At 42.2% G+C, this 17,910-nt stretch overlaps 1 protein-coding gene across 3 annotated transcripts in view; it reads left to right on the top strand.

Moving 5' to 3' along the window:
- Window positions 1-1,226: 1,226 nt before the first annotated feature.
- map7d3 (MAP7 domain containing 3) overlaps window positions 1,227-17,910 on the top strand; it is a 45,360-nt gene continuing 28,676 nt past the window's right edge. For all 3 annotated transcript variants that reach the window (XM_080745445.1, XM_080745444.1, XM_080745443.1), the window contains exons 1-3: window positions 1,227-1,294; window positions 16,505-16,609; window positions 17,215-17,295. In XM_080745445.1, the coding sequence (XP_080601571.1) occupies window positions 1,249-1,294; window positions 16,505-16,609; window positions 17,215-17,295 (232 nt within the window). In that variant the 5' untranslated portion in view covers window positions 1,227-1,248. The remainder of the gene's footprint in view (window positions 1,295-16,504; window positions 16,610-17,214; window positions 17,296-17,910) is intronic.

The raw sequence follows: 17,910 nt of genomic DNA, 5'->3' as shown, positions 1-17,910 counted from the left end.
GTTGCAGTTGTAACTTGTATGAAATGAATATGCAGTATTATTTATTTATGACTATTGGGTAGGGCAGGGTGCAGTTGTAAGAATCCTACATGGACTCTAGGTGTCACTATTGCCTACCATATCAATTTGCTAGTCCACATTACTTTTGTGTCGGGTGTCTGTTGGGTGTCGGGTCGGGTCGCTAGGTAGGTTTGATTTACATTACATACCATGGCCCGGGCGGACGGATGTGCTGTCATTGGCTAGTCTAGAGTTAATTGTCTAAAGAATACAGCTACTGTATAATAAATTATATCTGACTTTACGCTGTTAAAGACTCGATAATTATAGCTCAATTAAACGTGTTAAAACCACGCCTGGAACATTTGGCTTTTTGGTATTTATTGATTATTTGAGATTCCCAAATGGTGGCCTAGTTTAGGACTCGTGGCAGCAGCAGCAGCAGGGCCATTCAATAAAAAACTATGATTTGGGAAAAAATATTTATTTTGAATACATATCATGCAGATTGGGAAATGGGATGAGTGAATGGAGGTGTTTGTTTATTTCACAAAATGGGCCAAACGCAGTATCACTGCAATAGAAATAGTTACAAGTAAAAGTTAGTACCAAAGTTAGTAGGCCTACCAAAAGTAAAAGTATAGGCTACTCATTATGCACAATGTCCCATTTCAAGTTTTCAAATGTATAACATTGAAAATAGCTGATCTACAAGCTCACTATGCGTGGCATCGAGGTTGAAGTGGAATGTATGTTTTGTAGGCCTAATAATAATCCAAATCTACAAAGTAGGCCTAAACCGCCTAACTAGTAACTCAAGTTCAAATAAATGTAGGCCTAGTAGTGGAGTAAAAGTACAATATTTGGATCTGATCATGATGTAGGCCTAAGTGGAGAAGTAAAAATATTGGAAATTGGAAATACTCAAGTAAAGTAGGCTGCAAATAACTCAAAATTGTACTTAAGTACAGTGCTCAAGTAATTGTACTTAGTTACTTTACACCACTGCACCTCTGTGCAAATTGCAAACTGTGCAAATTGGAAACTGTTAATAAAGTATTCATTCAATCAATCAATCAAAAGTGGTTGTCTGACAACCAAGTAGCCAATCACAGTGCATCCACCCATCCAGGCTATGGGATGTAGACTGCTCTGTCGTCCTACCCGGGTGCCAAGTGTTGCGCGCCTCTGCTTTAGAAAAAAAAAAAAAAAAAATAGAGAGAGAGAAGGCAAACTTCACAGACAGAAATGGCGGAGGGTTCATCGTCTCTCAAAGGCTTACGAGCCCAAATGGGTAAGACATTTCAATTATTTGTGCGACCGTTGCCACCCGGCAACAGGGTCTGACTACTTTGAAATGTGTGCAGCCGGGAAATCGACGCCGGTGCCGCTTTATTTGGACGAGTTTGAACGGGTTAGCTTTCTGTGGCTACTAGCTGAGCTGGCCGGTGTTCCGTTCCAGCCGGTTATCTGCTGCTGACACAATGGACAGGGACGTGGAAGTCCTTATTAAGTGCTCATCTAGTAATGTGAACGCAACAGTCATCTGATCTAGCTGCTAACGTTGCTGAAAAGTCATCTAAACAACAAACAGTCATCTATTCTTCTAGGTAATATTATTATATTAACGTTAGTGAACAGTCATCTTAGTTCACGTTAACCTTGGTACACAGTTAGTACTAATACACAGTCATCTGACCAATTCACCCTGTTGCCTTTTCAATGTAGACTCACATTGTCTAAATTGAAATGGATGGTTAAGAAACTAGTATAACTACACACTCAAAAAATCGTGGTGTCCCAAGACAATCGGTTGACATACCAAGTCTGGAGCAAGGCCAGGGTCTAATAATTATTGCAATTATGAAACATTTTAAGTTACTATAACGTTAATTTTTAAAAAAAGAAAAGAAACAATGCAAGTAAACACGCGTTGGTTGTTTTATGAAAGGAACCAGAGCTCTATTAGCTATTGCTTAGTTAGAGTATATTATGCACGTTGTTTTTAATTTGAATGTAGCATCTCTGATAAGCTGATCGACACTAAACCGCCCTCTTCTTCAAAAATAGTTACTTTATAGGATATAGGGAACGTGTTACAGTCATCATCAGTGCTCAGACTAGAATAGCAGATAGTCAGTTCTTTAATTATTTAATTATTACTACTGATTATCAGGAGCAATGGCATAGTATTCTACTCAAGGCTCTATTCTAGCTCTGTAGACATCTTGCTATTCCCACAGACATTAGCCTACATTGAAACATATTTGACATATGGCATAACCCATGCCCCAGTCCCATCTAGACAGGGTAGCTAGCTATAACAATGTCTGACCTGAATTCTGGATAAAGCTGCAGGTCCAGACATTGAAAGACATGATTTAAGGATAAGGCCGCAAGTCAGACTTGTCTCTCGGATGCAAAGATAAGAGTAGTTCTTTGCCCCCTGGTCGGGGACTTGTACCTTTCACAATGATGTTATATAAAAAAGCAAAGTTTTTTGTTGTGTGTTTTTGGCATCATTGCCTCAGCAGAATTTATTTGAAAGCTTCTCTCATCTATTCCTCACCATGGCCTCTTCCTGAGTGGAAGCCAAAGGCACAGATGTTTACTGTGTCTGCATCAGAATGTCTGAATGCCCAGTTTGTTTTGACTCAAGCTGCAGTTAAGAGTGAATATTTTTCAGTGTTTTCGTGTGCAAGGGAGGTTTCTTGCATACCCATTCTGGGTGTAGGACTAATTGTTTTTTGTTCTTGGTTAAAACTGGGCCATAAAGCAGGCCTATTCTTCATCCTGTTTCCCCCTACTACTTTCCCATTCACTATTTGACTCTGGAAACAGCATTCCACCCACTATTCGTGGCTTTGTGAAAATATCCAGCCAGTTAAGACGAAGCAATGTGAATGGTTGTGATCCTGGCCTTTGTGTACTGTGTGTAGTTATCGGGACTCGGGAGAGGGTGATATTGGCAGTTTCTGAACAGTCCAACTCCAAACCACTCGATCTCTCAGCCTGCAGCCAGACTGAAAGATTGGAATAATAGAATAATGCCTGGAATCTAACCTAGTCCAACCTTAAACAGTTCCTATGCATGGTCATCTCCACAAGAATGCGAGCGAGGAGTAAATGTACCCTGTTATTATGAAGGAAGATCATCAGACGCCTGGGAGTCACAACTGCAAGGCTAGCCCCCGTCCTGGCTCAGCCTCCGCTGCTGCAGAATCAAAAGCATGACAAATATTTCTGAGCTGGTCGGAGTTAACCAAAGGAGGAAACGGACCAACCTCGATTTCTTGGTATAGTGCAGGACTACTGAAATGCCCCACCCCTGCTTTCATTTAACCCCGAACTTAACCTTGCTTACTGAGGAGAGCGGCGTGTTGCCATGGTTTCCACTCCCCCCCCAACACACACATGCATTCATGCAAACAATGATGATTTGAATGCTAAATCTATTTGTTTTTTTGTGTGTGTGGACTGCATTACAAGTCAGTCCACCCCTGAAGCAATCTAATGTACAGTACTACTGCATCATACCTGTTTGCAGGCGTTGACACTAAAGGTTGCCCACCTGCCCCTGGCAGGTAAATAGAACTTTCAGGCAGGTAGAGTTTGCTTTCAGGTTGCCTGACCGGGCAAGTGCTTGTTTGAGAGGTGACACAACTGTCTATAAACATAACACAAGATATCTGTCTATACACCTGAACGTGGCCAGATAGCTCTGTCTACTGGTCTGTGGATTGGAATGTAAAATAAGAGCACTATTTACCTATAATGTGCTGTTTTCACTGTTGCTACACTTAAACATAGCCGCAAATTGCAACACTAGATTTATTTTTTTAATCGGTTGAATCCAGGGTTGCAATACCTCCCATAGGCAGGCAATGCATCAAAACCTTAGTGCCAACCCCTGAATACTATTTGTACTTATATACTACCATATTTTTACTGATACGTGTTCCACTTCCCACCACGCTCCATCCATGGTCTCCAATGACACCTGGGGGACCGTGCTGAGTGCCTGAGTCCCACTCGGACAACTCCTGTGGGAATAACTTTAGGGATGGGGACGTGTCATTATCTGCTAGTTCCGGAAATAGCCCAGGGGCTTACCTTTGCGTGAACCTGTCCAAAGTAATCCCATGGAAGATTTGCTGTGTGTGCATGTGTCAGTGCGATGTTCTTGTGTGAAGGCTTGTATTCTTCAGCAGTGTGGACTGTAGACGCTTTCTACTTGAGGCGTTTGTCATGCTCCCATGCACAGATTGCTGCAGCTGGTGTCCCAGACAGGAGGAGGGGGCAACAGTCTACCCCTGACAAACTGTACTGACTCGGCATCAACTATATCTATTCTCCACACCAAGTGTCTACAGATTCTTGCTAACGTGGGGTAGGATACCTGACCAAGTGGCCTTAGACTCAATATTGAAAACAAGCTGGCTTCATGCCCGCCTTGTCTCAGAAATGCATGACAGTTGTGTATATGTGGTGGTTTGTGTGTGATTTAGTTTTCAATGGCTAAAGCCTAACAACAATATTTGCCCATTTCACATCAATGCTTGACTGCTGCTGTTGGTCTCTGAACATGAACAAATGAGCAGCTCTTCACTGGTTATGTTAGTTTTTTTTGTAGATATGCTGTGAGCTAATACAGGCTGGCCTGTTTCCTGTTTATGGCCTCCCAGTCCCAGTCCAGCCTCTAAAGTGGGGTCATCAGGACCCCCACCCCTGGGGCGACTGCCCCCATAGTAACTAAACCGCCTGGCGGGTGGAGCCCAGTTTATAAATCGACGTGGAAAAAAGCCCTGGCATGTGTTTCTAAGCTTTTCTCCCTTCCCATCTGATGCCAAATAATATACTAAGTTAAGAAAGCTTGATTTTGTGAATGACCAGGCTGATGATCAATGGACAGGTTTTTTGTTTTGTTTCTCGTTTCCAAGTAACATTGGTCTAAAATCACACTGTTTCTTTGGCCAGTATTGAAAATATGTGTTTATTCTATCAATGAATGTCTCCATAGCGATGGGAGATGTTAGTGAGTCGAGCGTGCAGCCACAGTCCCCTTGGTTTCTTACACAGCATCCACAAGGACACCTGGCCCTCAAGAGATCTGTTAGGATAACACATTGCTCACTGTTGCTTATAAAGGGACAAAAAAGGGACAAAATCAACACATGAATCGTGTATGACTGACATGTGACGGAGAGTGCTCTCATTATAGTCACCTTTTGTCTTTAGTGACAGGAGCACAGGAAAGACTGAATTCTGGGCTTGTTATACTGGGCCAGTGGCCTTTGTAATTACTGGAGATGATGACTTGGTGAACGTGTTTTAAGTAGCACTCGCCTGTCATGCGCCTGTTCATGCAGGCAGCTCATAAAGCTAGTGAATCGTTTTTTTGGTGCAAGACATCGGCTCACTAAACTTAAGTATAAATCGAATGTTGTGGCTGCAGGAGAGATGGAGTGCATTTATTAAATTTTTTAGCAGTGTACTGCTTTTACCTATTCAGCCCTTTCCTCCTCACCCCTTTGCTTTCCTGTTTACTCTCAAGGCACGACACGTTTCAGTTCATTTTTGTCCCCGAAATTATACACAGTTCATTACCAACTCGTTTAGTTAGTATTTAATCAATTGTTTGCAATTCTTGCATTTGCTAAAATACTTGCAGATCAAAATCTGGCCCTGGGAACCCACCGCCAAGAGAATATATTGGCTGATTGTATTTACTATGTAGAGAGTTAAAATGCAAAGATTTATAATTAATTCCTGTTACTCTCGCTTAAAAATCCCACCTCCCTCGCCCTGCATGCATGCATGCTGCTGAGTTGCTCTTGATTGAGAAACACTTATCATCAGCTACTCTTTGTCGCTTAGTAACTGTTGCGATGTGACACAGAGAGATTGGCGTCTCTTTATTTCCTAGAAAGATATGGGTTTGTTTAAACATGTTTATGATCCATATCAATTCTTCTGACCCCAATAAAACACTGTTCTTCCTGCCAAACAGCGTACAGATAAGTCACCCTATATTTTCTCTTTTCCACTGAGAGAAACATGGATTTCCATTTTTTTTAATACCATGCGCATAATCTCCTCTAATGATACCAAGGAGCAATCATCAGCACATTGCACCGTCCAAAGCACTTCATTTATCAGTGACTGACGAGTGACGACTAGTAGTGAGTTGTTAAGAGGGCAATCGGGGGCCACATGATCACCCCAAACGAAAGGTCATCCTCTCTGTTGCATGATCAAACCGTCAGTTGACCCAGTACCGCTCCTCCTACCAGTGGGGTTGCATTCAACTGAGTGAGAGCAAAAGTAAAGTGACCTACTACTACACTTCCTCTGGGGGATTAGCTACAGATTTTGACCCACTGTAATGTGTAATCCTCTCTGACCCAAGAGCACTCATGTCTCTCGACAGAATACATTATATAGATAATAAGTCTTTTGTTTTCATTTTGTTTATTTGGGTGGGGGCCGGGGATCCTTGTAGTTGTCAGCTCAGCTCAATCCTCATTTTACTGTCCTGTTTTGAGAAGACCCCTTGATAACTAGAAGCAGTGCTCTTCCGAGCACAAGTCTCCGCCTGGTCAGGAAGTTTACCTCCTTGTGGCGCTATAATGGGTCAATGTGAAAAGGGTGCTGTGTCTTCTTCGGGCTTCACCGCAATCGGACGCTGCATGCATGATTTTGTTCCAAAAATTTGTTTTGGAAAAGTTGACCTGCTAGTGGTGCTATAACAGGCCAATGTGAAAAGGCTGGCATTTGTTTCTTGACCTAGTGTTAATGTGTGTGCAAAGTTTTACGGAAAGCGCAAGCTGCGTTCATGATTTGAGGTATTTTGTTGAAAACAGACCAATCCTGCAAACTTTGGAAGCCAATGTTGGCCAATCAGGATGGAATATGAAAAATCTGAAAGACCTGTTTCGTTTAATGGCTATAGTGATACTGTGTACCGATTCGCGTGATTTTTGGACAAAATCTGTAGGAGTACTGTCCAAAAATGTGTTTTGCACAAACCCGCCTCTTGGTGGTGCTGTAACAGGCCCCAGGGAGTATGCGTGCACAGTTTCGCTGCCATCAAGCCAACTGTGCCGGAGATTAGCTGTCCACAGACGGACGGACACGCACCCACACACGTGGACAGACAGACAAGGGCGAAATCATAGTCTCGGCCATGCCTTTCGCCATACCCATGGAGCTTTGATCACCTGATGATGACTTGCTCAATGTCTCAGTGTCTACTACTCTGTTAAGAGCTACAAGTAACGGTGTGCAGTACCCACCCACACCAGTTCTCATTTCTTAGATCAGTGTCGAGGAGCCAGCGTGGTTGTTCTTAACACCAAGCATATCTTCTCTTATACTCTCTCCCTCCTCTACACAGCATTGTCCTCCACTTGCACTGCAGAGTCTCAGAGAAAAGTATAGTTTGACTGCCTGAACAAAGTCAGGGTCACCTCATGTAATCGAGAGCTCACCACTGTTCCCCAGATGATAGTGGAGTAGTCGTGTGTAGGTCACTTCTTATTATTATGCTCTCCCCCTGCAATCTGCAATCAAGGCTTTATAAAGAAGGAAAGGACATGTAAATCACTTTCTTGGTCTGGACGCATTGTCGCACTGGGAGGTAAATGGTAAATGGTGCATTTATATAGTGCTTTTATCCAAAGCGCTTTACAGAGATTGTGCATTACATATACCCATTCACGCACACATTCATACACCGGTGGCGGAGGAAAAAATGCAAGGCACCAACCTACTCACCGGGAGCAAAATTAGGGGTTCAGAGTCTTGCCCAAGGACCCTTCGACATTAACTCAGGGGGAGCCCGGATTCGAACTGGGAACCCTTCGGGAACCCTTCGTGCTCTAATAACGGTTTCTCTACCCCTGAGCTATGCCGCCCGAGGCAAGCTAGAGCCGAATGCTGAAAGGAATGCATTGACGGACAAGCGTATGGATAATTGTAAAATAATCGGTGCAGGACTGTCATCGTCAGACTGTCAATTATTGACAGCCTGTCAACCAATTCTTGTGTCGGTGTTTGTTCATACGATTGTCCACCCGGCTTTCATTCACTTCAATGAATTCCATCAAACTAACGGCTCCAGTTTGCCTCCCAAGTGCGTCAGTTGTGCATGCCATCAAATAGAACATGCCCCCTTCCTTCTTGACATAGCCCTGTCTGCAATGAGGAAGGAAGAAGTGGCATTGTGACATTCTCTCATTACAGACCTGTCAAAATGTGATGGATCTATTACTGTGTGACAGTGCTTTTTCAGTGCGAACCTGCTGTATTTGGCCATTGGGTAATTCCTCTGGCTGAAGAGGTTCTAGTTGGTTTCCTACAGTTAGGAAACACTCTGAGTATAGAGGACCTCAGACCACTGACCCGGATCAAGTGTCATCAATACTAGAGTGGGCGCATATCACATGACCAATGATGCTCTGTCAGCACTGTCTCAAGGGCAAACACACACACACACACACACACACACACACACACACACACACACACACACACACACACACACACACACACACACACACACACACTTTTCAGTGCAAAGAGAAGTAAGGCTGTAAGCAGATCCTGATCACGTCCTCTCCAATTCTCTTTCCTTCCTGACTTTCTTCCTACCCCCTTTTCAAACCATCTCTGCATAATCCCACTTTGCTGTGCTGATTTTTGGATGAAAACATGTCATTGATCTTTGGGGGGGTAATGGCCATTTGTACAAACTGTCGTATCCGGTCATTAGTCCTTACCGATTAATTAATGCCCCACTATGTAACATTTGAACAACTATGTCGCATATAATGTCCCATAAAATGTATAGGGGAGACAGACAATGAGTTTCATCTGGGCATTCGAGCTCTATTGTCGCACAGGTGTATTGTGAGCTTGTAGATCTGTTAATGCTTCTAGCGCTGCCCCTAGCTGCTTGCGATTGGCTTAATTCAGGAAGGAGACCGCCCCTTCCTACCAAGGCAAGTCACGAAGAACTACCAGTCAAAGCCACGACTGGCCAATCACAGTGAGTGCTCGAAGACATGCTTGTTTCAGTCATATGTAAACAGAATGAATGGGAGGATGTTGAGTGAAACTAAATTAGTTTTTGGGAACTGCAGGTGGTCTGAGTTTGTTCCCCTCCACTTAAAAAAATCCATATCCCTTGAAACAAACAAACAAAACTCACTTTCATCATGTATAAAAATGACCCACGTGTGTAAAACACAACAATGTTGTGCATGCCCCAGTGCACAAGACAGACAACGGTGTGTTCCTGAAAAGCAACGCCCATTCAGACAAAAGATCACGTAACTCTATAGCAAAAAAGTGTCACATCACTACAGCGACTGAGCAGGGACGCAGAGAATATTAGGTAATGAAGGCAAAGACGTTGGCTGCCATGTTATTTGTGTCCAAAGTGGCCACTGATATCCAACATTTCATACTGGGGCTTTATCCATTAACCGTTAAGAATAAAATATACTTTTTCCTCAGTGTTTCCCCTAGCCAGAAGCTGAAGGAGTGGGGGAGAATTGGGGGTGAACGGGGCCATTTGCTTCTGCGCTACAGACCCATAAGGGTCTATTTGGTTCATAACTATTTATCATTTGGCTGGGGCCTGGGGACCCCCTGGAACTCCCTCAAGGACCCCTCGGGGTCCCCGGACCCCACTTTGAGAACCAATCCTACTCACCAGTGGTGGAAAAAGTAGCCTACAGTATCAACATTCTAATGTAGACATGCTGTGTTACAAGATGTCTGGAATGAAATATGTAGTGGAATAAGTAAAGGTACAAAAGTATTGGTGTCAAAATAAACAATAAACTAGAAAAGAAAATTTCTACGAAATTTTAAGTGTGCCTGCAGCTCGCTAAGTCTGTGCAACCTTGTGTAGCGGTTGGTGTTAGTGTTTCGTTTTGAGAGGGTCGTTCCCCCTGAAAAACACGTTTTGGCATGAAACGGTTACGTTTTGCGCGTTTGTGGTGCCCCCTATAGGTCGAAGTGGAAATGCTTTTGGGTATATGTTCAGTATAGCGCCCCCCACTTGTGGTTAAAATTTGGTGTTGACTGGATGTTTCGTTTGTGATTTATGGCTACTTCTTACAAAAAGTGTGTTTTGAAGAAAATTCAAAATGGCGGAAAATCTATCCTGACGCAAATGGGCGTGGCCTATATGAGGAGATGCGTCATGACCCAAGGAATCCAGGGAAAAAGGAATTTTAATTTTCCGACCCACGGTTCAAGAGTTACAGGCCGAAAGGTAAAGTGGACTGTTATAGCGCCACCATGAGGCCAACTGACGAAATTATTTTTTATTTAATCCTTGATATCATTATAAATCTCCTCTCCAAGTTTTGAAACTGTAGCCCCTATGGTTTGCGAGAAAAAAAATATTGAATGTGAGTTTTTGCGATTCCCATTATAAGTCAATGGGTAAAATTAATTCACTAATAAATTAATATCAATTAAACGATACAACTTTTCTCTTAGAAAAGTAATAGCACCCCATTCCCGGCCGAGCCGCACGTTTTGATGTATATATTGCGGCGGTGGCGTAAATTGTGCGGCAGTTATTACGTGCCGAAATTTTGTGAAGTGATTATTATTATTATACTAGAAGAGAAAATTTCTAAGAAATTTTAAGTGTGCCTGCAGCTCGCTAAGTCTGTGCAACCTTGTGTAGCGGTTGGTGTTAGCATTAGCGTTATTTCATTTGACGCAACCCGCGTGTCTGTATGACAAACGGTTCACGAGATCAAGGGTCACTTCCTGTTTGGTGAGGGGCACTTCCTGTTTGGCGAAATAGGCCCCAATTAAGGTCATGGACGATTAATGAATTAAAGCTGCAAGCAGCGATGACCAGGCCCTCGCAGCTCTACCCACGTCACAAGGCCAGCAGCCAATCAGAAACCAAACAGGAAGTCAGCCATTTCGACTAATTAGTGGCGTTTTGGAGCATTTTTGGCCGTTATCACGGGTCGCACTTTAACGACAGTTTTTTGAGAAAAAATTGTTTTGTGAGAAAAAAAAATTGAGAAAAAAACTTTTTTGAGAAAAAGAAATTTTGAAAAAAAAATTGTGAGAAAAAAAAATCTTGAGAAAAAAAAATGTGAGAAAAAAAAATGTTGAGAAAAAAATAATTTTGAGAAAACAATTTTGAGAAAAACATTTTTTGAGAAAAAAATAATTTTGAGAAAAAAAAATTGAGAAAAACATTTTTTTTTTTTTTGAGAAAAAATTGAGAAAAAAAAATTGAGAAAAAAAAAATAAAGAAAAAAAATTTGAGAAAAAAAAAATGTTGAGAAAAAAAATTTTTGAGAAAAAAAAATTTGAGAAAAAAAAATTTGAGAAAAAAATTTTTTGAGAAAAAAAAAATTTGAGAAAAAAAATTTGAGAAAAAAAAATTTGAGAAAAAAAAAATTTGAGAAAAAAAAAATTGAGAAAAAAAAATTGAGAAAAAAAGAAAAGGTATGACACCAGCCGCAAGTCTGTACGACAAACGGTTCATGAGTTATAGAGGCACTTCCTGTTTGGTGAAGGGCACTTCCTGTTAAAGAGGGGGCGAGGCTTAATCAATTACAGCTCATCCCTATTGGTCGGAAAAAGACCAAAGTTGTGTGAGCATTTTACATTTTAAATGACGTTGCTAGGCAAAAGTATGGCAGAGTTATGTGGCGCCAAAGTTTCTGGGTTTTTTTCGGAGTCCCCCATTCAAAGTCAATGGAGTTTTTGGGCGTTGTTTTTTGCGAATTACATCGCAATCGTAAAGCGGATCGGAAAGAAAAGTAATAGCACACCATTCCCGGCCGAGCCGCACATTTTGATGTATATATTGCGGGGGTGGCGTAAATCGTGCGGCAGTTATTACGTGCCGAAGTTTCCCCCATTCTAAGTCAATGGGGTTTTTTGGCGTCGTTTTTTGCGAATTACGTCGCAATGGTAACGCGGATCGGAAAGAAAAGTAATAGCACACCATTCCCGGCCGAGCCGCACGTTTTGATGTATATATTGCGGCGGTGGCGTAAATTGTGCGGCAGTTATTACGTGCAGAAATTCGTGGCGAAAGACTTAATTAAGTATGGCGGATTACAATAAGTGTTTTGCTATTGCATAGCAGGCACACTTAATAAGTATGGCGGATTACAATAAGTGTTTTGCCATTGCATGGCAGGCACACTTAATAAATAAAAGTTCTCAGTAATCATAATAACAGTTTCCAAATGTATATATTTTTTTAAATCCTATAAAAATAGCAGATCTACAAGCTCTACAAGCTCACAACACAAAAATAGCAGATCTACAAGCTCTACAAGCTCACAACACGTCACTTTGTGAGCTTGTAGATCGGCTATTTGCATATAGCCATCATGTCATAAATGTAGTGGAGTAGAAGTACTTAAGTACAGTACTTGTAAAGTAAATGTAGACTACTAGTTACTTTACACCACTGCTACACACTCTGTGTGTGCATGTAGCAAAGTTTATTTTCTAGTCAAAAATGTTTGTTGCCTAATGACAGTGGTGTTGATGCATCCCTCGTTTCTATTCCACATCTAACCAGTGAGTGAATGACAACCGTGTTAGCACTTAGCTCTCATTAGCATGAGACAAGTAAGCCTACTATTGCCCAACAGCGGTAAACTACATGATTCAAACCCGTCGCTGAGGCACTGCTTTTATCCACAGCCCAAATCTTCTAATTGTACACACCAGTTGCAAATATGCTAACGAGGGGCAAAGACGTAGTCAGCTCAGAATCAGAGGTGCTCAGCGCGACAAGGCTGCTGCCTGACTGACTGGATGAATGAGAGGGGAGGGGGAGAAACTAGACATATATAGCCCTGAATACAGGACGGTCATATACATGACCGTCCTGGTGCCGCCTCAACTTGAGGAGTAGTGGGCAATCGAGCCCTTAACGGTTTGAGCTAGGAACGTCAGATTTCAAAAATAAAGTGCTTACCTAAGCCAACTTTGCTAACAATTTGACGCCGCACAACGTTCATTACACGCCGCTACCGGATTGTTGAATAAAAAGCATTTTTGTCCGAAATTATTTTGCTTAACTCTTTGAGTGCCCCCTTTTTCACCACTAGAGGGCCCCAATGACCAGAGAATTCTACTTAGACAGTGCTGGTATATGCACAAGCCCTGCAGCCATGACATGCCTGAACACTTTCCTTTGTGCATGTACAGGAAGAGGATGAAGTTAGCTTGAAGTTAGCTATTGGCTACCAAGCATTTTAGAAGATCTATTTTCTGCAATTTAGCCTCGATTAAACCTTGCACACCTCATGCATGGGAAAAAAACAGAGAAGAATGAGCTCTAAAAAATCCAATGCAATCCTGGATTGCATTGGAGTGGATTTGTGCAGTTTGTTCACAGCTTTCAAACAAAAAAATCCGATTGGAAATCCGTTCAGGCATTCTTGAGATAATAGCCATTATGTTTTACATGTTATGTAAACAAAAATGGCTGCCCTGTATGTTAGATGGGGTTGTATGGGGGTGGAACATGCAAAATCGCGATTGAAATCATGTTCACCAGATTTGATGGGGTCCAAAAAAAAAATTCAAAATTTTTTTTTTCAATTATTATTATTATTTTTTTTTAAAGCCGAACTAGTTCGGGATCGGCACTCTGCGATACGCTAATAAAGCCGAACTAGTTCGGGATTGGCACTCAATGAGTTAACATAGGACTTCCGCCTCTAGTGGACAGTCGCGTCATCTCCGGTTGATCATTGTAGTGAACGGAGATGACGCGACTGTCCACTAGAGGCGGAGGTCCTATGTTAAGCAAAATAATTTCGGACAAAAATGCTTTTTATTCAACAATCCCGTAGCGGCGTGTAATGAACGTTGTGCAGCGTCAAATTGTTAGCAAAGTTGGCTTAGGTAAGCACTTTATTTTTGAAATCTGACGTTCCTAGCTCAAACCTTTAAGGGCTCGATTGCCCACTACTCCTCAAGTTGAGGCGGCACCAGGACGGTCATGTATATGACCGTCCTGTATTCAGGGCTAAGACATATACATCTCCTAACAACCGTATGTAAGCGAGAGAAGTTAGAACGCTATGCTTCACATGAGCGCTACATTGTTGTGGGGGGAAAAAAATCTAAAAAGAAAAAAAAAAAAAAAAAAAGTGAAAATCATACAGTGGCGGCCAGATTTGAAGCAGCGGCGGCCTGCCGCTGCTTAATGCATGTAGGGGAAACACTGTTCCTATTCCTACCATTCCGGTAGGAATAACTTCATACATACTGAGAGATATCTGTCAAAATATTGATTCATAATCATAATTCTATTGTGAAACACTGTGAAAAGGCATTTTGGAATTAAATCCCAATAGCTGCCAGCCTGCCACTTTGTGAATGCGTAAGGTTGTTTATTTTTCCTCATTCAGTCACAACACTTTGGTAAGGCCAGCAATAAGCAGTTGTACTTTTGTGGTGTGACTGCTGCTTCATTTTAGGGGTAAAATAATTACTTTTCACCGAAAAATGTTTTAATGAATTTACCGGTTAACCATTGGTATTAAGTATTAACCGATTACCAATTACCAATTAACTTAACGGTTGCGGGTAAAACGGTTAACCATGGCAATCGGTATTTTTCCTGTGAGACTCCTTTGTAACCCATAATGGTATGAAGTGTCGACCAGACTCCAGCCAAAATCAGACCCAGTGCTGTATGGCTTGCTGTTAAGTATCTATTTTTAATATAAAAATGTGTAAGCTATAAAACTTCTCTTAAAATCCGCAGACCACGCCGCCCCCCGCTCTCTCTCTCTCTGTCATGAATGGTGCTGAGAAATGCGCTCTCTTGTGAATGATTCCTACTTAGAATCTTCTATAGCCTAGCCTCATCATTATTACTCTTCTTGACATGAAACAGATCTCTGTATAATAGCCCCCTTTATTTTTAAGTAAAACTAAGGCATGCAATTCCAATGCAATGTGCAAATCAATCTTTCTTTGGTCGAGTCAGATTTTTGCGAACAGTTTGCCACCATATGCTAATTTAAGCTTGACGTACACTACATTTATTATCTGTCTGTTATTAACTATCATTTTGAGTATATTAAAGTGACGTTGTGGTGTGACTTCCTGTGGTGTCTGCAGTGACTGCATTCAGTGCTGTGTTGTCTGCCCGGAGTGCAAGACATGGGCATAACTTGAAGTGTAGTCACTACTAGTCAGACAGACGGTTAGTATGTGATGTCACGAGGCCAGCCGCAGAACAAGGTTACAGGGGCCCAGGGCCAATGCGAGAACTTGTTAGGTAGGTAGGCAGTTTATTATTATTAGTACTAGTAGTAGTAGTATATATTTTTATTTCAAGACCTTTATTTGAATATAAAAATGTGTAGACAGTCACAGTGCTGCTGCCATTTCATAAACAGAAACAGGCTTGTGTACTGTATTTTATCTGTATCACAGTAAGGAAAATAGTAGTTCCTCTCATTCTTAAAGCTCCGGAGTTCATAGGCTGTGTGCAATCACTTTCAGTTCCGGCTACGACACGATCTGTTGACGGGCAGTGCTTTTTTCTACTGGGAGAAAAAAGCAGTGTGTGACTGCATACCAGTTGGATAGGAGGAGGCTAACTAACAACAAGTGTTTGATGCCAAGGATGTCATGTCTCGCCTCTCCTCTCCCTCTTCCTCAACGTTTTGCTGTGGTTTCGGCCGCACATCTCTCCCAGCATGTCGCACAGTAGAGCAGTAAATGGCTAGCCACAGACGGGGCCAGGCCTGGGCGGTGGGGGTGGGGGTGGCGGGGGTAATGCCGGTTGGCTGGCTGGCTGGCTGAATAGCTAGATTGTTCTGTAGCCTCAAATCCGCTGGATCTTCCCAAAACTCGCATTCCTATATTGAACAAAACAAATCGGTTTGCAAACTGCATTGAGCTTCTCGTGTCCAAAAAGCATCTCTCCATCATTGACGAATGTGTGACACCGACATTCACATTGTTGACGTTGTTTGGCACAATCAATGCAATGGCACTAGGAATGGGATGATATGAAAATGTCATATCACGATTATTGTGACAAAAGATTTACGATATTATCGTATCATAATCAAAATCCATTATCCTGGGGCGGAACATTTGCCAAAAAATAAACAAGCTGATCTGATCTACAAGCTCACAACACGTCGCAACACGACGCGTTGTGAGCTTGTAGATCGGCTATTTTTTGGCAAAGACATTTGATAGTGAACAAAAAGACTGTATCAAGTACATATATATATATATTATAAGTACCTTTACCAATTATAGAGGGTTTAAGTGGTACCAAATATGCATGAATTGATCCCAGTGCATGACGGAGGACGATATCACGATAAATTAAATCTCCACGATACGATTATCGTGAGTGTTTTTTTATCACGATAAACTATAATATCGCTTATCGTCCCATCCCTAAATGGCACACTGGAACTAAGTGTATGTGTGTGCACATTCTTTTCTACAGCTGCAGCTGCGCAGGCGCAAGCAGAGGAGCGTCGCAGCCTTTTGGGGAACAGTCCAGGACCTACAGCAGCAAACACAACCTCCAAACCTCAAGGGCCGCGGCCAGGTAACATACACCGCACCTACACACACAACACATTCACAGTCACATCCGACAGGCCCCCACCTCCACCACGCTATTGTCCCATCTCCTCCACTTACTTATCTTGCTTACTGCCCGTTATGCCTATTGTGTATGTATGTCAGCAACAAAGGTTCTCTCCATTCCTGTCTGTTTTATGCAAGCGTTTCAAGGGCCAGGTTTCATTGGGTCTTCCTCACTTTAGTGTTCCTTCCAGTGTCGAGTGAAGAGCTGTTCTTGCGATGATCTTGTTTTCTCCCGCCTGATCATGTGTCCAATCCATTTCCACCACGTTCTCATGGTGTGTCTGTAATTGTTCTCCGCAGTCTGGCATATTGTGTATCGGTCGCAGCACCATGTCGATGTGCCTCACTGTACTCTACACTCGCTTATCCTCTCATATACTGTAACGGCCCACAAATCCCATTATTGTCTTTGTCACATGCACACATCTGCCCATCAGATCTCTTCTGCATGACACAGCACTGTATTGTAATCCACGCAATCCATGAGTCCTTTGGTGTGCAGATTATGACAACGGCAGTCAGGGTAAATGTGGGTGTCTTGATTGTGTGTGTTTGCATTTGCAGTCATCGACGGCGCCGCACTTAGAATAGACGACCGTCTCCGAGTGGCTAAGGAAAGACGGGAGGAGGCAGACAAACAACAAGGTGAGAGAATAATCTCAGTAGCTCAAAGAAGAGCTCTTGCCGCATTCATATGCATCTAATTGACCACACACACCGAATAAGATCAATAGGATCTACAGCAACATGTCCTGGCAAAAATAGGGAAATTACAACTTAACAAGAATACAACAGAATATCTAGTCGTATGCTCCTCTTCTGAAACTGTAACACAACTTAACAAGAATACAACAGAATATCTAGTCGTATGCTCCTCTTCTGAAACTGTAACTTTACTATTAAACAGTCTCACATATGAACGTGAAGTGTGCCCGGGCAAGTGTGTGTATCCAGCTGTATACTTGGTACTTCTAAAACATGTGCATTTGTAAGTATTATAAGTATTCCTTTAAAGGTTCATAAAGGTATGCCAGAATACAGAGAAGAATGACTTGCTGATTTAGTGTTATATAAGTGGCTCTATTCTTCCTCTCACTTCCCAATGAGAAAATGAACTCATCTAAGGAAACAAAGATGTTGTGGCTTTTAATCTTCCTCATTTAACGTAACATCCTCAGGGAAATACCCCCATTAAAAGCCCCCTTTTGTTTGGTCTTTGGCCAAGAGTAGGTTTTTACGGGTCCTTTTCTTCCCAGAGAC

The sequence above is a fragment of the Nannobrachium achirus genome (genome assembly GCF_963921795.1).
Source record: "Nannobrachium achirus genome assembly, chromosome: 17".
In the NCBI taxonomy this organism is placed as follows: Eukaryota; Metazoa; Chordata; class Actinopteri; order Myctophiformes; family Myctophidae; genus Nannobrachium; species Nannobrachium achirus.
Note: the sequence above shows the minus strand (reverse complement) of the source record. Positions and strands in the feature narration are given on the sequence as shown.